At 38.5% G+C, this 21,442-nt stretch overlaps 1 protein-coding gene across 1 annotated transcript; it reads right to left on the bottom strand.

The window, feature by feature from the left end:
- Positions 1-14,834: 14,834 nt before the first annotated feature.
- LOC133756753 (putative olfactory receptor 2W6) lies at positions 14,835-21,105 on the bottom strand (the record flags this gene model as incomplete). Its single annotated transcript, XM_062187349.1, has 2 exons — positions 20,192-21,105; positions 14,835-14,844 (listed from the first exon to the last, which is right to left on the bottom strand). Coding segments are annotated over exons 1-2 (924 nt in total), but the record flags the coding sequence as incomplete, so codon positions are not given.
- Positions 21,106-21,442: the final 337 nt, after the last annotated feature.

Genomic DNA, 21,442 nt, shown 5'->3' with positions numbered 1-21,442 from the left:
AGCCCAAACACTTGGGCCGTCCTCCACTGCACTCCCTGGCCTCAGCAGAGAGCTGGCCTGGAAGAGGGGCAACCGGGACAGGATCAGTGCCCCTACCGGGACTAGAACCTGGTGTGCCGGCGCCGCAAGGCGGAGGATTAGCCTGTTGAGCCACGGCGCCGGCCAATATCACTTGATTCTAATAAAACCTTCCTTTATCAAAGGAGTTGACCTTGACAAAAAAAAAGTTAAATGAAATTTTTTCTTGGCATAAGCTTAAGAATTTGGAAGCAGAATCACCACCACGTTGTTTCTCCTCCTGTTTTTTCAATCACCTCAACATTGCGTGCACTGTTCCTGTTATATCTACTCTAGCGATCCCTACTTCACTGCCTTTTTTGTGTTTGTTTTCTTATTATTTCTTTTCTGTACATGCATTTGCTTACATGTACAGATGCTATATATTTCTAAAGTACCTTTAATAGCTGATATTACATCATCCAAATGGTCCTATTGATTTGATGCAGATTTAAAAACTGAACTACTGTCACAGCCATTTGGCCACCACATACATGTAGTGACATTCTGTGTCAGCTTCTACTCATCTTGCAATTCAGCAGAATTAGCCAGGCAGCTAATTCAAACAACAAAGCATTCCTTAGATAACCAGTGAGTTGACTTTCCCCATGGAATGTACCAATTACATGAGTGGATCTTCACGTTGCTTTGAAACACTTTATGGAAAAACACCACCTCATTTCAACTCTAAAAGAATACAGACAAGGGGTAAAAACTTTTAACAACCTCACTCTTTCTGATTATTGTATCATATTAAACAGATGCACTGTTTAATGACTGAATTATATTTTTACCAGATAATTCATGATCATGTACTTTAGGCCCAGGATACTTATAGTATCTCTGGGCCATGCAATGAAAGCTTTGTTTGTTGAAATTATCTCTTGAAATATTATGAAGATAAATTATTTTGAATATATAATTGTTATAAGCACTTGAGCTAGAATATGAATATTATAATCACAAGGATCTGTGATGATCAGATAATATGAGAAAGAGGTATAGTTTTTCTCAGTACAAAAATGTAAACTTAATTACTGAGTGTCCAGTTTTTACATAGTAGTAGTCAGCTACCAAGTACAATTCTTGAGCACGTTGTCAACTACTCCAAAATTCTTGGCATCCAATTTACACTACACCACTCAAAAGCTATGTTTTCTTGGGCAGTTATTTAACCTGTTTGTATTCCAGGTACTTTAAATGCAAAATAAATATAACAGTATTGCCTTCCTCAAGGGAGTTTATGCATATTAATACTTGTGAAAGTACTTGTAACAGTGTTTGGTCATATTTAGCTCAAAAAGTAACAGGCTATATCCACCTACTGGGACATCGTTATTATTCTGTCTATATTTTCTTTTCTCCTTCTTGTTTTTTACCCAAGAGATTTTGCCATGAAGGTCCAAAGGAAACTGGAATGTCATAAAATTTTTGCATAACTTTAAAATGTTCAAACATAATTCCACACACAAAAAACTTACACAAACATACATTTTGAGGTAGTGAGTCTCAGGGGCAGGGGAGGGCTTGAGAACCTGAAATACTTGGTATACAAATGCACTGGGTTCTTTGCTTCATGTTTGGATGGTGTTAGAATTAAAAGGCCATGAATTTGAAAGCTAAAATAGACTCCAGAGAATATTCATGCAAAGCCTATTTACATAAGGTTAGTGACAGAGAACTCAGTTTCACATGAAGCAGATTCTTTCCTTATTGACTCTCACTTGCTTAAATTGAGTTCAGTGGTGCTGCTTTGCTCTATCCAGGTATTTGCTCTTTTTCTTTATTATGAGTATAATAAAGACTAAATCACTTTAGTATGGCTTTGTTTAAAAAAAAAATTCTCTGGGGGCTGGTGATGTGGTGTAGAAGGCTAAACCTTTGCTTGTGGTGCCAGCATCCCAAATGGGCAGAGGTTCATGTTCCTGCTGCTCCTCTTCTGATCCAGCTCTCTGCTGTGGCCCGGGAAGGCAGTGGAGGATGGCCCAAGTGTTTGGGCCCCTGCACCCATGTCGGAGGCCCGGAAGAAGTTCCTGGCTCCTGGCTTCAACTCTCTCAGTTCTGGCTGTTGTGGCCATTTAGGGAGTGAACCACCAGATGGAAGACCTTTCTCTCTATCTTTCTGTCTCTGTCTGCAACTCTACCTTAAATTAATAAATAAAACCTTTAAAAAATCCTTTAGTTTTAGTATAAGATAAAAATATATTTTGGTATCTGTTTTCCAATATTCCCTACCTCTACTCCCCTACTCTTCCCAGATTCTACTTATCACAAATCTATGATCAGATTGATTTTTTTAAAGCTTATGCATATGAGAGAGAATATGTGGTGACAAACACTCTGAATAAATTAGGTATAAGAGAAACATACACTAACATGATAAAGGCTATATATGCAAACTCACAGCCAACTTCATATGGGATAAGGAAAAGCTTAAAATCATTTTCTCTAAGATCTAGAGTAACACAAACATGTCCCTTCTTACCGAATTGGGAATCTTAGCCAAGGTAGTTAGGGAGAAGAAAAAATAAAAGGTTTACTAATAGGATGGTAGAAAGTCAAATTATCCATGTTTGTAGCTAATATGTTTCTGTAAATACAAAATCCTAAAGACTCCATCCAAAGACTGTTAAAATTGACACATGAAATGTTGCAGGATACAAAATTAACATAAAGGCTAGTAATATTTTTATACACTAATAATGATGTTACTGAGAAAGAAATCATGAAAGCAATCAAACTAAGAATAACTGTCAAACAAACAAAAAAGACCTAGAAACAAGTTTAGCCAAGAAGTAAAAGATTTCTATAATGAAATTTACAATACACTGATAAAAGAAATTGAAGAAGACATTCAAAAGTAAAAGGACCTCTCATGTTCATGAATTGGAAGACTTAGAATTAATAGTGTTAAAATTTTCAGAATACAGGCCGGCGCCGCGGCTCACTAGGCTAATCCTCTGCCTTGCGGCGCCGGCACACCGGGTTCTAGTCCCGGTAGGGGCACCGATCCTGTCCCGGTTGCCCCTCTTCCAGGCCAGCTCTCTGCTGTGGCCAGGGAGTGCAGTGGAGGATGGCCCAAGTGCTTGGGTCCTGCACCCCATGGGAGACCAGGAGAAGCACCTGGCTCCTGCCATCGGATCAGCGCGGTGCGCCGGCCGCAGTGCGCCTACCGCGGCGGCCATTGGAGGGTGAACCAATGGCAAAAGGAAGACCTTTCTCTCTCACTGTCCACTCTGCCTGTCAAAAAAAAAATTTTTTTTTTCAGAATACTGCAAATAATTTACAGATTTAACGCAATTCACATCCAAATACCATTGGCATTCTTCACAGAACTGGAAAAAAATCCTAAAATTGTATGGAAACACAGAAGACTCCAAATAGCCAATACAATCTTGAGCAAAATTTAAAAGCCAGGGGCATCACAATACCAAGCCTCAGTGCATGCTACAGCACTATACTAACTAAAGCAGCATGGCTGCTACATAGATCAATGGAACATTAGAGAGATGCTAGAAATAAATCCATGCATCTACAGCCAACTGATTGTCAGTGAAGATGCCAAAAACATATATTGGAGAAAGGCAAGCTCTTCCATAGAGTCTAATGAGAAAATCGGATTTGCAGAAAATTTAATCTTTTTTTTTTAAAGACTTAAGCTTTGCTCTAACTCTCATACTATACAAAAATGACTTCAAAATGGATCAAAGTGGGCAGTAAATGTGGCGCAGTGTGTTCAGCATCCACTTGGGATGCTCAGTTTAGGTTCCAGCTACTCTACTTCTGATCCAGTTCTGTGCTAATGAGCATGGGAAGCAGCAGTTGATTGCCCAGGCCATAGCAGAGAACTGGATGGGAAGTGGAGCACCCAGGACATGTGGGATGCCGGCATTACAGGCAGTGGCTTTACCCGTTACGCCACAGCCCCAAAATCATTGTTAAACACACACACACACAAACACACACACAACTCCAAACACAACCTAATAGTGCTGTCATTCTTGCTTTTGATTTTGTAGCAGCAGTCACTGAATCAGAAATACAGGATGACAAGCAGTGGTGTAGTATTTCCCAGAACCATTCAGTAAATAGTGTGAACCACCCGCTGGGACTTCTTCATAACTTGTCAAGGAAAGATGTGTGCAGCAAAGAGAATGTGGAGTGCACCGAGTGTTAATTTGCTCTGTCCTAAAACTGAGCATGAGGATATTTTAAAAAAATATGTTGTGAAGAGACTGCTTATCTCTGAGTGAAGACACTGTAGCTAAAAAGCTCCAGTTGGACACATACATGGTCCACACTCTCCAACTTTGAAGCTGAAGAAGGTAAACCTCTCCGTTATTCATTAGGAGCTATGGAGTCTGGTGAGTGCATAGACTGTCTAGTTTTTCTTTATCCAACTATTTCTACTGATAAGGGAGGGGAATTACCTGTTTTCATTTACCTGAGACATGAAGCTCTTGTTCTTTGAGCTGCAACAGAACCACTTTAACAGGGCTTTGGCATTTCTCTTTCTCTATAAACCATGGTCAGCAAACTGCACCGATTAACTACAGCTTGGTAAATTGTCATACTAACAGTGATGACATCTGCAAGGTTTGATAAAGCAACTAATTTAATAACATTAGTATTGAGAAAATAACATGGCTAAGTCAGAAATTGTACTTTATGTAATTTAATGATGTGAATCTATATACATGATTTTTTCATTTTATGTCATATAATATTTTTCATATTAATTTAAGCTTTAAGTACTACTCTTTTGATACTGTTTTAATTTTAAGTTAGCAATGAATGTGATATTACAAAATAAGGCTTAGAGCACTGGATTGGATGGCAAAGAAGAGGCATAATACACTTTAGCTGAAACTCAGTTTTCCTTTTCTCATGGTATGAACTCAAGTTCCCAATAATGTAGTGTAATTTCACTTTTTTTTTTTTTATTGACAGGCAGAGTGGACAGTGAGAGAGAGACAGAGAGAAAGGTCTTCCTTTTGCCGTTGGTTCACCCTCCAATGGCCGCCGCGGTAGGCGCGCTGCGGCCGGTGCTCTGCGCTGATCCGATGGCAGGAGCCAGGTGCTTCTCCTGGTCTCCCATGGGGTGCAGGGCCCAAGCACTTGGGCCATCCTCCACTGCACTCCCTGGCCACAGCAGAGAGCTGGCCTGGAAGAGGGGCAACCGGGACAGGATTGGTGCCCCTACCGGGACTAGAACCTGGTGTGCCGGCGCCGCAAGGCAGAGGATTAGCCTAGTGAGCTGCGGCGCCGGCCTTCACATCTCACTTTCTTCAATGAAGTTTAAAGCAAATGAACCAGACATATTTAAATATAATTTAGATAAACATAATGATATGAAGAGAAAATTAGAGAAATAAAATTACAAAACTGTGCAATTTTGTAAAAATTGTGTTAAGTGGTGCTTTTCTAAATGAAGAGCAATATTTTTAATAGTCATACAAAGTCCAAGCAGAAAAAGACAATATTAAAAACTTAGCTCTGGATTCAAACTATGTGTTTTTGGGACAACTGACCTCAGCTACACCTTACTGTGTGAACTTCAATAACGTACTTTACTTCTATAAGCTTCAGTATCTTTCTCTGTAAAAGTTATTCTAATAACACCTGCTTGTAGGTCATTGTGAGGAGCATTAGATGATACAGTAAATACAGAATATTTAGCATGTTGCTTTGTGCACAGAGAGCATTCAGTTACTTCAAAATCTACCAGCTTCCATTCTTCTATACTTTTTGAAATTTAATCCTCACTTCTGAGAATGAATACATTAGCATTGTTGACATGCCACATACGTTCCACATTTTTGTTTCCATGTTAGAATATCACCCATGCTACCTAGAATCTGTTTTCTACCCCATCTCTTACCCTGTTGGAAATGGTAAGGAGTACTTACCTGAAGGCAGAAAGATTACAGTATATTTATATTTTTTATGAGGGAGGAATTCAAAGCTGTCATGTAATTCAGAGGTACCTGTGTTTCCATTATGATGATCTCATTTACATAGGTCAGAAAACATTCTTATCAGGCAAGATATTGAAGCCCTGAGAAATTGGATGAGCCAGAAGTTTCTTATACAGACACCACAATCTCATTCACATTCAATGCAGCAGTTGAACTAAAACTTAGAAGTCTCAATTTCATGTGGATGTTGCAGAAAAACGAAGTCATACTGGGGAAGAGTTAAAAAACTAGGTTTTGTTAAATGTATTTTTGGTTGGATTATTCAGGTCTTTCACTGTAAACTATTGTTATTCATATTTCCAAGTAGATTTTTGCCTAATTAAAAGTGGAGAGCACCAGGGTGGTCAAAAAGTATTCTAAGAATGATGAACGTGTAGCAGGGAAGTATTTATTCCTAACTCTGCAAGCAATGTATGTGGTTATAGTTTATACCTTGGGGATTGGTACCCAACAGAGATGATTAGGGAAAACTATGAATACGGTCAGATCCAAAAAAAATTTTACGAAAATTTTATGAAAAATTCCCATAAGTCATTAGGTTTTATTTTTTTTCTGCATTTCTTGAAATTTATTGAGATGAATTTAATTGTTTGCATTATATTAAGCTTACATTAAAGAGTAAAAGATTATTCAAACTATTTTTGTAAAAAATAACATTTAATTGAAATTTGGCTTATTTGATGGGTATGATATCAATTAAATTGCAGAAAGTAAGATTTCTCAGTGTTATGTCCACAGGATGAGAAACATTTGATTTTAAAAAAATTCATGGAATAATCATAATTCTAGGTTCATGAATCCTTTCATTGCTATTCCATTTTTTTACTGAATTAAAAATAACACCACAGGAATGGTGCTGTGACATAGGGGTTAGTTGCTGCCTGCAATGCTGGTATTCCATATGGGTGCTGGTTCATGTCCTGGCTACTCCACTTCCAATCCAGCTCCCTGTTAATGCACCTTGGAAAGCAATGGAACATGGCCCATGTACTCGGGCCACTGCACCCACATGGGAGACTTGGAAGAAAAGAATGTATCTTGGCTTTGGCCTGGTCCAACCCTAGCAGTGTGGCCATTTGGTGTGTGACCCAGAGAACAGAAGATCTTTTTCTGTCTCTTCTTCTCTTGCTGTAACTCTGCCTTTCAAATAAATAAAGTCTTAAAAATACCACGGACACTCTTTTATCTGTTTATTTTATTTTATTTTATTTTATTCTTTTTATTCTGCCCAATAATGATCTAGAAAAGGAAAATGGGGAAAGAGGTACCATCACAAGTCTCCAAAGAAACAAGGGTACGAATCAATCCACTACAGAACTTTGATTTTTCAGCTTTATATTAGAGTTTGAAGTCAGGTGGAGTGATGCTTGTATTTGTTTTTTTGCTTAAAATTGTTTTGACTACTTTCAGTCTCTTGAGGCCTCATATGAACCTTAGGATTCTTTTTTTCTATTTCTGTAGGGATGACATTGGAAATTTATAGTCTGTATAGAAATGTAGATCACTAGGATATTAAGGACATTTTAATAATATTTATTCTCATCTACATATATGGATATCCTTCTACTTATTTTTGTCTTTAATGTCTTTTGTCAATGTCTTTTACGTTTTTCTATTATTTCATCTATTTTTTCCCCAGAAGCCTTTTATTTAAGGTATACAAATTTCATTTATTTCATAAATACACATTTAGGAAACTGTTTCTTCCCATCCTACCTGCCCTCCCACTGCACTCCCACCCTTTTTCCTCCTCCTTTATTTCCAGTCTTAGTTTTTACTAAGATCTATTTTCAATTAACTTTATACACATAAGACCAACCCTATACCAAGAATATAAAAAAATTTCCTTAACAGTCAAGACATGGGCTGTTTAAAATAATCGTATCTCAAAGTGTCAGTTTTACTTCTGTAGATTACTTTTTAGGTACTGTATTAGTTCCCATGCATCAGGGAGAACATATGCTGTTTGTCCTTTTGAGACTGGCTTATTTCACTAAGTGTAATATTTTCCAGTTGCATCCATTTTATTGCAAATGATAGGATTTCATTTTTTAAGGCTGTGTGGTATTTCATGTTGTACATATCCTTTCTTAATCCTATCTATATGATCACTCTAACACTTAATCCTATCTCTATGATCACTTTAACATTGAAAATGCTATTTTTACCACCCAGCTTAAGGGGATTTGGGGTCCCCTAGCAAGTTTCTAAACTGTAGCCTTAGAAGTAAGTCCATAGGAATGTATGCAGAACTATACAAGATTACAGTTTATACACATATGATTAATTTTATGTTAAGTAAAGAGATGAACCAATGGTGTTAAGAAGGAAAAATAAACCTGTTCCTTGTCAGTCAAGACAAGGGCTGTTCAAGTCATTGCTTCTCAAAGTATCAATTTCACTTCTACAGGTTTCCTTTTAGGTGCTCTGTTATTTTTTTCAGATCAGGGAGAACATGTGGTATTTGTCCCTTTGGGACTGCCTTATTTTATTAAGTATGATGGTTTCCAGATTCATCCATTTGGTTGCAGATGTCTGGATTTCATTTTTTTTTTACCTCTGTGTAATATTCCATAGAGTACATATCCCATAATTTCTTCATTCAGTTTTCAGTTGATGGACATTTGGGTTGATTCTATGTCTTAGCTATTGTGAATTGAGCTGCAATAAATATGGGGGTACAGATAACTCTTTATATGCTGATTTCATTTCCCTTGGATAGATTCCCAGGAGTGGGTTGGCTGGGTCATATGGTAGGTCTGTATTCAGATTTCTGAGGTACCTCTGTACTGTCTTCCACAGTGGCTGTATTATTTTACAGTCTCACCAACAGTGAATCAAGATACCTTTCCCCCACATCCTCACCAGCATTTGTTGTTGTGGATTTCTGTATGAAAGCTATTCTAACTGGGGTGTGGTGAAACCTTATTGTGGTTTTGATTTGCATTTCCCTGACAACTAATGATCCTGAGCATTTTTTCATGTGTCTGTTGGCTATTTGAAGTTACTCTTTTGAAAAATGTCTGTTTAAGTCCTTTGTCCATTTCTTAACTTGGTTGTTTGTTTTGTTGTTGTTGAGTTTCTTGATCTCTTTACATATTCTTGTTATTAATCCTGTATCAGTTGAATAGATTGCAAATAATTTCTCCCATTCCGTTGGTTGCCTCTTCACTTTTGTTAGTGTTTCTTTTATAGCACAGAAGCTTCTGAACTCGATATAATCCCAATTGTTAATTTTGGCTTTTATTGCCTGTGCCTCTGGCGTCCTTTCTAAGAACTCTTTGGTTGTGCCACTGTCTTGCAGGGTTTCCCTAATGTCCTCTTATAATTTGATGATACCAGATCATAGATTTAGTTCTTTAATCCATTTTCAGTGGATTTTTGTATAAGGTGTAAGGTAGGGGTCTTGCTTTGTATTTCTGCATGTGGAAATCCAGTTTTCCCAGCACCATTCCTTGCTCTAGGGATTGGTTTTAGCTTCTTTGTCAAAGATAAATTGGATTTAGATGCTTTTATTGATTTCTGGCATTTCTGTTTTGTTCCATTGGTCTATCATCTGTTTTTGTGCCAGCACTACGATATTTTGATTATAACTGCCCTGTAGTATGTCTTGAAATCTGTTCTTGTGATGCCTCAAGCTTGGTTTTTGGAGTATAACATTCCTTTAGCTATTTGGGACCTTCTCTATTTTTAATTGTTTCTTTTTTCCTACTAGTTTTGGTTTGGTTTGCTGTTGTTTTTCTACCAGTGCAGCCCTTGAACTGCATTGATAGTTCATTTATTTGGTGCCATTCTAATTTCTTGACGTAGGCACCATTGGCTATGTACTTTCTTTTTTTTTTTAACATTTATTTAATGAATATAAATTTCCAGTGTACAGCTTATGGATTACAGTGGCTTCCCCCTCCCATAACTTCCCTCCCACCCGCAACCCTCCCCTCTCCCGCTCCCTCTCCCCTTCCATTTGCATCAAGATTCATTTTCAATTCTCTTTATATACAGAAGATCAATTTAGTATAAAGATTGCAACAGTTTGCACCCACATAGAAACACAAAGTGAAACATACTGTTTGAGTACTAGTTATAGCATTAAATCAAAATGTACAGCACATTAAGGACAGAGATCCCACATGAGGAGCAAGTGCACAGTGGCTCCTGTTGTTGACCCAACAAATTGACACTCTAGTTTATGGCACCAGTAACCACCCTAGACTGTCGTCATGAGTTGCCAAGGCTATGGAAGCCTTCCAAGTTTGCCGACTCTGATCATATTTAGACAAGGTCATAAAAGACAGAGTGAGGATAGTAACCAATGATCCTAAGAGTGGCATTAACGAGGTTAGAACAATTATACAGCATTAAGTGGGGAAGAGGACCATCAGTACACACAGGTTGGGAGTAGAGCCATTGGTGGTAGAGTAGAGGTTATGATTACAAAGGAATGAGGCCCAAGTGTGCTAGACAGGGTCTAGAACAAAGGACAGAGTCATTATTAGAGGAGCTAAGAAAGGTGCTGTCTAAGCTACAGTTAAGTTTTCTGATTGAGAGGCAAATAGAACCTGATAGAAGGGGCTTGATAATAATCTGGTGGGCTTTAGGCCTTGTAAGTTAAGAGGCCCAGACCTACCTATCTCTTCACATGGGGTACATCCTAAGGGAGGTGTGAACCTCCTAGGGGAAGGCACTCTGTTGACTTTCATTACTTGGCTGGCCTGGGAGGAGAGCTGGCCAGGTAAAGGCAGGGGGCATCTCTAATAAGAAATTTACAGTTCTGCCTGCAATGTTGCTGACCCTACTTGACCATCCCCTCAGCTGCAGTGGTCACTTTGGAAGTTGGGCTGAGTGAAGGGCTTTTCAGCTTAGAGCCAATAAGATCTGTGGCTCTGACCTGGGCATCCTTCGACTCCAGGGCAGGTCCATTTCCAGTGATCCAACTCTTGGCAGAGCTGCCAGGGCTCTTCACAAGCTGACTTCTGCTGAAGCCCAGGCTTACCACATTGAAAGCCACTGCAGTGGACTGGCCTGTTGGGTCTCCTTGAGGGCAGATCACTGTACAGATCAGCCAGTAATAGGCCTGCCACCCACCTAGCTTTCTTTTCCTCCTGGTTTGTGTTCAAGCAGACCAGAGGATGCAAGTCAAGGGAGTGCCCGTGTCCCATCTCAAATCTTTGGTGGCCTGAACTACAAGTCTATAGTCACAGGCATGTTCTGTAGTAGTTTTTCTAAGGTAGACAATGCCCATGAGGAAAATTATATTCTCACTTAAAAACTTTCTTTCCCTTTGGTCTGAAAGGGAGGTTTTTTTCTACTTACTGTATACTTTGCTGATGGCGAAGTGAATCTAGCTATGAGATTATTATTTAAGTTCTTATTTTGGCTATGCTATTACAGAAAAATGTTAGCCATCTCTTTTATAAGGTCTAAAGATTAAATTGTGTGTCCTACAGATTCCTTCATAATAGAATTAGTTTCCTACCTTGAAGAGAATAGAGAAATGAAAGAACAAGTTGGGCTTAGAGTAGAGAAATGAGGGAGCAAGTCCTAGATCGCTTGCTGACATTAGCAATATCACATGAATACTTAGCAAACAGTTTCAACCACTAGATAACAACATAAGAAAACATTTACCAGAAAGTCCAATGCCTTCTATAAATTTTAAGAATCATGTATTTGAAAACACCTCTTAAATATCTAACATGGTGTAGTTTGTTTAACCAGTAAACTTAAGCACAACCATATAAAATGTTTTTAGTTTCTTTCTACCAACAAGTTTAAAACATATGATACACAGATTCAGGTCACACAAATTAAAATGTATCTTTGATTGATTTTAGCAGCTTAAATTTATGGACAATCTTATCCATAAGCCATTTAAAATAAAACTCTTAATAAAATTTCCCCATGTGGACATACAATATGTACACACATATAACATAGCATAGTAGACCAATATAGCAATTTTAATAATAGCTTTTAAAATCTTTAACTCTTTTTGTAGATTGCCAATTGATTTGAATTGCTTTTTGTTTTTAGTAACCTCAGCTAACCATACTTTCTCTCAGTTGGTACTGTTTTTTTTTATTAAACTTTTATTTAATGAATATAAATTTCCAAAGTATAGCTTATGGGTTACAATGGCTTCCCCCCTCCCACAACTTCCCTCCCGCCCGCAACCCTCCCCCCCCACTCCCTTTCCCCTTCCATTCATGTAAAGATTCATTTTCAATTCTCTTTATATACAGAAGATCAGTTTAGTATATATTAGGTAAAGATTTCAACATTTTGCCCATATAGCAACATAAAGTGAAAAAACTACCATTGGATTACTAATTATAGCATTAAATAGCAATGTACAGCACATTAAAGACAAAGATCCTACATAATTTTTTTCAAATTAATTAATTTTCTATGCCATTTCCATTTTAACACCAGGTTGTTTTTTTTTTTTTTTTTCATTTCCAATTCTCTTTATATACAGAAGATCAATTCAGTATATAATTAGTAAAGACCTCATCAGTTTGTGCCCACACAGAAACGCAAAGTATAAAAATACTGTTTCAGTACTAGTTATAGCATCACTTCGCTTTAGACGACACATTAGGGACAGATCCCACATGGGGTGTAAGTACACAGTGACTCCTGTTGCTGATTTAACAATTTGACACTCCTGTTCATGGCGTCAGTAATCTCCCTAGGCTCTAGTCATGAGTTTCCAGGGCTATGGAAGCCTTTAGAGTTCGCTGACTTTGATCTTATTCCGATAGGGTCATAGTCAAAGTGGAAGTTCTCTCCTCCCTTCGGAGAAGGGTACCTCAGTTGGTACTGTTAATACATTATTGGCTTCATCTGTTTACAGAGCCATCCCAAAGTACTGAATACAATAGAAGTGGCTGGAAAAAGTCCATAGGAACCTATAGGAGGATAGCTAAACACAGAACCAACAACGCTTTAGTTTTATGAGCAGCAAATCATATATAACTATGGATGACAAAAGACTTTAAGTCGCCATGTTTAAAATTATAAACTCATCAACCAACAAGAGGCATTTGCTTACTTCACAGTATTTTTGAAAGCACCTGTAGGATTTTACAAGTATTTAACCCTTTAGGCCTCTGGGGCTTTTTCATTAATATAACTATCATGTCTAGTAACACAAGATCAGTAGACTTTTCAATTCTCAAACATTTGTATTAATAGCATTTTCCATTATAGAAACTTAAAGTCTGGTACCACATCACATCTTGACAGTACTTCTAATATAATCCAAATAGCCTGACTAGTTGGTGTCTCTATAAGATGAGAGACATAGGTCCTTCGATTTTTTCAGTTGGGCCCAAACTGGAAAAACCAAAGTCCAGGATTTACTGGAAATTTTAGAGTCCAGATTGTTTGGAACTTTGATTTTTTGAATGCCTGTCAAGAATGCCAAGAAGGCTCAAAATCCAAAATATCTGGTTGAAATAAGATTCCTTAAAATCATGACATAATATAGACCAAATTTGATCATTGTTACAGGTGATTATTGAAATCTTTGAAAATAAGTACATATTTAAATAACCCATAGCTCTTAATAAAAATTCAGCTGTTTTTGAACCATTAGAATTTAACAGACATCAAGAGAATATAATAGATTACTTTAACACATTGCTTTAACAGAGCATCAGAGTTTAATTCTATGTCAAAGAGAAATTGAGCTTCCTGTGATCTTTTGCTGTGAAGTTTCCTTCCTTTACCTTCTTTCATATTGGTGACCATGTTTCTGTGTTTCTGTGTGTAACACATCTTTAAGCATCTTTTGCAGGGCAGGATGAGTGGCAACAAATTCTTTCAGTTTCTGTTTGCTACGAAAAGTCTTAATTTCACCTTCATTCACAAATGAGAGCTTTGCCGGATATAACATTCTGGGCTGGCAGTTTTTCTCTCTTAGTACCTGGGCTATGTCTCGCCATTCCCTTCTAGCTTGTAGGGTTTCTGATGAGAAGTCTGCTGTGAGTCTCATTGGAGATCCTCTAAGAGTAATCTGACATTTCTCTCTTGCACCTTTTAGGATCTTTTCTTTATGTTTCACTGTGGTGAGTTTGATTACAACCTGTCGTGGTGAGGATCTCTTTTGGTCATGTTTATTAGGGGTTCTATAAGCTTCCTGTACTAAGATGCCTCTGTCCTTCTCCAAACCTGGGAAATTTTCTGCTAGTATCTCACTGAAAATGCCTTCTAATCCTTTCTCCCTCTCCATGCCTTCAGGAACTCCTAGAACCCGAATGTTGGGTTTTTTAATAGTATCCTGTAGATTCCCGAAAATATTTTTTAGATTTCTAATTTCTTCTTCTTTTCTTTGGTTTGCCTGTTTCCTTTCCTGTTCTCTGTCTTCTAAGTCTGATATTCTCTCTTCTGCTTCGCTCATTCTGTTTTTAAGGCTCTCTAATGTGTTTGTCATTTGATCTATTGAATTCTTCATTTCATTATGATTTCTCGTCACTATCACAGTTTCTTGTTCTACTAGTTGTTTCATTTCATTTTGATTCCTCCTTAATATTTCATTTTCATGAGAGAGAGATTTTCTATCTTGTCCATTAAGGATTTCTGTAGTTCAAGAATTTGTTTTTGAGAACTTCTTAATGTTCTTATCAATTTTTTGAGATCTGCTTCTTGCATTTCTTCGATCTCATCATCTTCATAATCTTGAATTGGGGTGTCTTTTTCATTTGGGGGCGTCATAGTGTCTTCCTTGTTCTTGTTAGCTTGGTTTTTGCGTTTGTTGTTTGGCATGTTGGAGATATTTGGTTTATTCACTGTGGTGTTTTTTCTTGTTACACTATGGCTCTATATTAAGTGGACTGTCTGCTTTTGGTGGAGCCTTAGAGGCTTGAGATGAGTGTGGACTGAGAGCTGTGTTTGGTTCCTCAGGGTTGAGGGTGTGTCAAAGATGACACTCCCAGGTTAGGTGTGGTAAATATCTTTTTTTCTTTTTTTGATTCAAAAGGGAAGTAATTCCGCACAGCTGAACGTAATTGGAGGTAGTTAGCAGGCAAATGATATACCCACAGGAGCCAGAGATTGGAAGCTCTTTCCCAAGGACCACACAGGGAATCTCTGCTGCCCTCAGTGTGGGCTCCAATTCTCCTACAGTCTCCCACTGGGTTGTTAAGTTAGATGCTAATCTCCTGTTATTTCACCCCTCCCCCCAGAGTCAGGTTTTTCTGCTAGGCTCAGGGCCGGTGCATACCTGAGGTCGCCTTGCTTAAGACGTATGTCCAAAATGGCACCTGCTCTTTGTCTTGCTCGCCTTTGAGGGGTGAGCGGAGAGAGAGAAACTCGTGTCTGTATCGGTCACTTTTTTTTTTTTCCCCTCTCTCTCTTCTAGTTAGCCTGGTGAACTTTTCCCCACGGAGTTTCAAGCCTCGTTCCCTCTAGTCTCCTCTTTCCGCTTGCCCGCTGGTGTCTTGGGCTATTGAGGTTCGGCTCACCTCGCGTTCCAGCGCTGGTGCATTGAGTCTGCCGCTGGTGTCCGTACTTGGGCTCCCACGCTCTCCATGCAGGTCCACAGTGAATCACTAGTTCCAGAAGAGTTTCCTCTGCTGTTTTTTCCCCTACTCTTCCTTGACCCTGCAGTATCTCCACTTTTATTAACCTGTCTCTCCCCCTGGACTAATAATGTGCTCCCTGCCTATTCCGCCATCTTCGGAAACCCTTCGAAAATGCTCCTGGCTATGTACTTTCCAGAGTTAGACAGTGTGAGAGAGAGACAGAGAGAAAGGTCTTCCTTCTGGTGGTTCACCCCCTAAATGACCGCCACAGCCTGTGCGCTGTGCCAATCCGAAGCCAGGAGCCAGATGCTTCTTCCTGGTCTCCCATGCGGACGCAGGGCCCAAGCACTTGGGCCATCCTCCACTGCCTTCCCGTGCCACATCAGAGAGCTGGAAATGAAGAGGAGCAACCGGGACAGAATCCAACGCCCCAACTGGGACTAGAACCCCGGGTGCTGGCGCCACAGGTGGAGGATTAGCTGAGTGAGCCACAGTGCCAGCCGTACTTTCCTCAACTCTACTTTTCTGTATCCCATACATTTTGATATGTTATATTATATTCTTCATTCATTTACAAAAATTTTTGATTTCTCTCTTGATTTCTTCTATGACCCACTGTTTATTCAGGAGCATGTTGTTCAGTCTCCATGTATTTGCATATATTTTAGAGATTCTTGAGTTATTGCTTTCCAGCTTCATTCCTTTGTGGTCAAAGAAGATGCATGGTATGATTTTAATTTTTTTGAATTTGCTGAGACTTGCCTTATGGCCTAGTATGTGGTCTGTCCTAGGGAAAGTTCCAGGCACTGCTGATAAGAATGTGTGTTCTGCAACTGTATGATGAAAAGTTACGTAAATATACGTTAGGTCTATTTGGTCCATAGTGTCGATTAACTATATTGTTCCCTTGCTGATTTTCTGTCTGGTTGATCTGTCCATTGCTGAAAGTGGGGTATTGAAGTCCCCCATTATTATTGTATTCTATATATCCAATAACATTTCCTTTAAATGGCCAGTTGCCTGTATTTGGGTACATATACATTTATTACAGTCACATCTTCCTGTTGTATTGATCCCTTAATCATTGCATAGTACCCTTTTTTAGCTGTTTTTGTGTTAGAGTCTATTTTGTCTGATATTAGGATGGCCACAACAGCTCTTTTTTGGTTTCTGTTAGCGTGGAATATCTTTTGTCAATGTCTTTTTTTTTTTAATTATAGCTTCCAGTCTATGGTTCTTTCGCTTCATCAGTTAAATTTTTTCTTAAGTATTTTTGATAGGTATAGTGAATAAGATGTATTTTTGGTTTCTTTTAATAGTTTCTTGTTATTTTATAGAAACAATACAGATTTTTGTGTGTTGATTTTATATCAAACAATGTTACCAAATTCATTTATTAGTTCTAAAAGTTGCTTGGATGAGTTCTTAGAATTTTCTATACATATGATAATGTCCTCTTCAAAAATGTATAGATTAGCTTCCTGCTTTCCTATTTGGATGCTTTCAATTTCCTTCTCTTGTTTCATGGCTCTAGCTGGAGCTTCCAGTATTCTATTTAATAGAAGTAGGGTGAATGGGCTTTCCTGTTTTGGGAACATTCAAAATTTTCTCCATTAAAAAGTCTTGTCAAGACTTGAGATCAGCCCTTCTCACAAAGAAACATATTTATTTTTAGTGGCCACAATTTCACCATGCTATTTGTGAGTACCTGTTCTCTGTGGTCCTTAATACCACAAGGTGCTTATATGTTTTTGCTTTCCCTTATACTCTGATAACACCATCCTCTCCCATGTTCTTCATTTTTGCCAAGATTTTTATAATTGACAATTTTAAATTCATCTGCAAAGAGGAGTCAGAATATAGATATGATAGTGTTAGTGTGACTATTTGAGAACAATAAGGTTCAGTGACTCAAGAGAATTAATAAACCTTACTACCCTTTTTCTCCAATGATTTCATGCAGGTGGTGTCTTTCATCATAAATGGGAAGAGTTCACTCACAGAGAGGCTTTCAGATCTCTGAAATGGCTGAATTATGGAGAAGTGGCTTAGGTTATTCTTCAGTACAAGAATTCTTCAGAATTTGTACTTACAGGTAAAATAATGTGAAGATGGCAGACAACCATGAGACTACTATATTTTGTTTCAATTTAAAGCTTCAAGCACCCTTTCAAACAATTATCATCTACTATCACCATCCAATGAGAGAAAAAAAATTATAAAGCTAAAGTGGAAGAAGGATACAGTATTAAATAAGGACTAACCTTTTACAATGACTTGATCTAAACTTAAGTGAAAGGTCTTATTTTCCTCATTACTTCAATTGAGGGATTAAAAAAATCTGTTATGAGGTATGACGTTGTGGCATAGCAGATAAAGCTGCCGCCTGCAATGCTGGCACCACATAAGGGCAGCAGTTCGTGTCCTGGCTGCTCAGCCTCCATCTAATTCCCTGCTAAAGGCCTAGAAAAAGCAGTGGGAGACAGCCCAAGTGCTTGAGTCCCTGCCAACCATGTAGAAGAACTGAATGAAGCTCCTGGCTTCAGCCTGGCCCAGGCTATCTGGGGAGTGAATGGGCAGATGGAAGATCTTTTTTTTTTTTTAAGATTATTATTTCTTTACTTGAAAGTCAGAGTTACACAGAGAGAGAAAGAGAGGCAGAGAGAGAGAGAGAGAGAGAGAGAGAGAGAGAGAGAGAGAGAAAGAGAAAGAGAGGTCTTCCATCTGTTGGTTCACTCCCCAATTGGCCACAATGGTCAGAGCTATGCTGATCCAAAGCCAGAAGCCAGGAGCTTCTTCCGGGTCTCCCACACAGGTGTAGGAACCCAAGGACTTGGGTCTTCTTCTACTGCTTTCTCAGGTCATAGCAGAGAACTGGATGTGAAGTGGAGCAGCCGACTTGAACCGGTGCCCATACAGGATGCCAGCACTGCAGGCAGCAGCTTTACCTGCTATGCCACAGCGCAGTCCCCAGATGGAAGATCTTGCTCTCTGTCTTTCCCTCTCTCTAACTCTGACATTCAAATAAATAACTTTTTTAAGTCTTTCACGGATGGGGCTTGATCTGGAATCTGACATTTAGGGCATTTGAAGAAACATACCCATTTTTTTTAAACATATCTGCCAAGAAGGAACTTATTAAAATCCATAAAACCATGTTCTGTTAGTTTTCTGTTCATAGCACTGGAGGATTGCTCTATATTCCTTACAACAGTGATTTCCAAACTTTAGCCTGATCAGAATCTCCTGGAATGCATCTTGAAAACAAGGTAGACTGTTAAGCCTCCCTCAAATTGCTGACCTGGTTCTGGAGTGAGGTCTAGGAATTTGTCTTTTAGTAAGTTGCTACATGATGCTGGTGCTTCTCATCCAGGAACCACAATGCTCTTCCAAATTAAGTCTAAACTCCTTCTCAGGCCATATAAGGGTAAGAGCTGATTACTTCATCAGAAAGATCTTGAAATATTGGCTTAATTGATATTACACTATATAGAAGATTTTTCCCTGTGATAATCCAAAGGTGTTACCCTCTCAATGGGGTTTATGTGCATTTATCTTACTTTTTAAAAAAGATTTATTTATTTATTTGAAAGGCAGTGTTACAGAGAGAGGGAGAGACAGAGAGAGGGGTCTTCTATCCACTGGTTCACTCCCCAAATGGCTGCAAAGGCTGAGGCTGGGACTCTCTGAAGCCAGGAATCAGGAGCATCCTCCAGGTCTTCCACGTGGACGCAATGGCCAAGCACTTGAGTCATCCTCTGCAGCTTTCCCAGGCCATAGCAGAGAGCTGGACCTGTAGCAGAGCAGCCAGGACATGAACCAGGGATACTGGGGCCACAGGTAGAAGCATAAGGGCTGATCTCATTTATCTTACCATTACATTCTGTCGTAGGATTTTTTTTTTTCATTTGCATGGTCAAAGCTAGGTATCCTCCACCTTTACATTCAAGCCAACAGCAAGGGTCACGAGGAAGGTGATGGTAATTAGCTGTTTTGTATTTAAAAAGGTGGACCAGAAGTTGTTTACATTGTTTCCCTGGGATTGTGATGGTGGAATCCAGCCTAGGGAATGGAATTTACAGTACAAGGGCCATATATCCTATGAAGACTTGAGGCAGAAGATGGAATATGTGTTGGGAGGCAGTTAATATCCATGATAAGGCTGCTCTAACTATGTCATGTGAATGAAGGAGTGTCTTCTCATAAAATTAGTAAAATTCAGAAGAAAAAATACCAGATTCCAGTATCATTCTACATCAAAATAGATGCTCACATGAAATCTTTCCTCAATACTTTTTGCATATGTCTATTATTGTATTTACTGCATTTCATAAATAATATTTTTAACTGTAATCTACCATTATCTTTGAAGCTGTTTCAGCTTATGTATTGTGTTTTGTTTATGTATCTGTATCTGTATCTCATTATTTCTCTCCATTTCCTATTTAATTCCAAAGCTAAACCTTGTACCCAGAACAAATTTTCAGGTAAAGGGAACACCCAATAAAGGCCTTTGAATAAATGAATAGATTCAGTGTCTGTCAATAAAGGCTAATATTTCTTTAACTCTTTACAATGCAATTTATTTTTTCCATTTAACATGATGTTGATGAACATATTTTAATCAATAGTATTCTCTTCATTGCACTCTTCACATCTTTGTTTCTTAAAGTGTAAATTAGAGGATTAAGACTGGGTGTGACAATTGTGTAAAAGAGAGTGAAGAACTTCCCTTCATCTTGAGATGTCTTATTCTGTGGCTTCATGTACATATAAATTAGTGTTCCATAAAACAGTGTTACGACTGTGAGGTGGGAACCACATGTATTTAGAACCTTACGCCACCTTGCTGCTGACTTGATCCTCATTACAGCTTGAGCGATGACTCCATATGAGATAAGAATTAATGATAGAGGTACTAGAAGAAATATCACTCCAAGAGTAAAGACAATGATTTCAATTACTTTTGAATAAACACAAGCCATCTTGATCAAGGCTGGCATCTCACAGAAAAAATTATCCACTTTCCTGTGCCCACATCTTGGCAACTTCAAAGTCAAGGAACAAAGAATTAAGGCACTGCCAAGACCTCCCAACCAGGCAGTCAGCACCATCCTCTGGCATAGCTGAGGGTGCATGATTACTGTGTAGTGAAGAGGTTGACAGACAGCAGCATAGCGGTCATAGGCCATCACAGCCAAGAGAAGACATTCTGTGGCTCCCAAGTCAAGGGCAAAGAAAAACTGGAGCACACACCCTCCATAGGTAATAGATTTCTTTGGACCCCATAGATTTACCAGCATCTGGGGGATAATGCTAGTTGTATAACAGAGGTCCAGAAAAGACAGATTGGATAAGAAGAAATACATGGGAGTATGGAGCTGGGCATCCAGATAAGACACAAGGATGATGGTTGTGTTTCCTACCAAAGTCACGACATAGAAAATGAAGACAACTGCAGAGATGAGGCACTGTAACTGTGGTCGGTCAGAAAACCCCAGAAGGATGAAGTCTGTCCCAGAACTTCCGTTGTTTGTTTCCATTGATCTTTGTGAAAGTCTATGAGACAATATCATGGTAATGATGATATATAATTAGGTGAAACTAAAAATGAAGTTAGTAATAATGAGCATCTAAAATTCACTTATTTGCATGTTTCTCCCTATTTGGAGCATCTCTTTTAGCTTTCCCCAGTGTTAAGTGTCCAGAGTACTTGCATATTTAAACGCATCAAACACTTTTTAAAATAATATTCTGAATCCAAACATATTGAAACATAAATCACCAGAGGCTTAATATTTTATGCCATCAATTGTTTTATGTATTTTTAAGTAATAAATCTATAAAGTCAATTGTGTGATTTTTAAGAGTAAGATATAC

This window comes from Lepus europaeus, chromosome 3 (genome assembly GCF_033115175.1).
Source record: "Lepus europaeus isolate LE1 chromosome 3, mLepTim1.pri, whole genome shotgun sequence".
Classification (NCBI taxonomy): Eukaryota; Metazoa; Chordata; class Mammalia; order Lagomorpha; family Leporidae; genus Lepus; species Lepus europaeus.
Note: the sequence above shows the minus strand (reverse complement) of the source record. Positions and strands in the feature narration are given on the sequence as shown.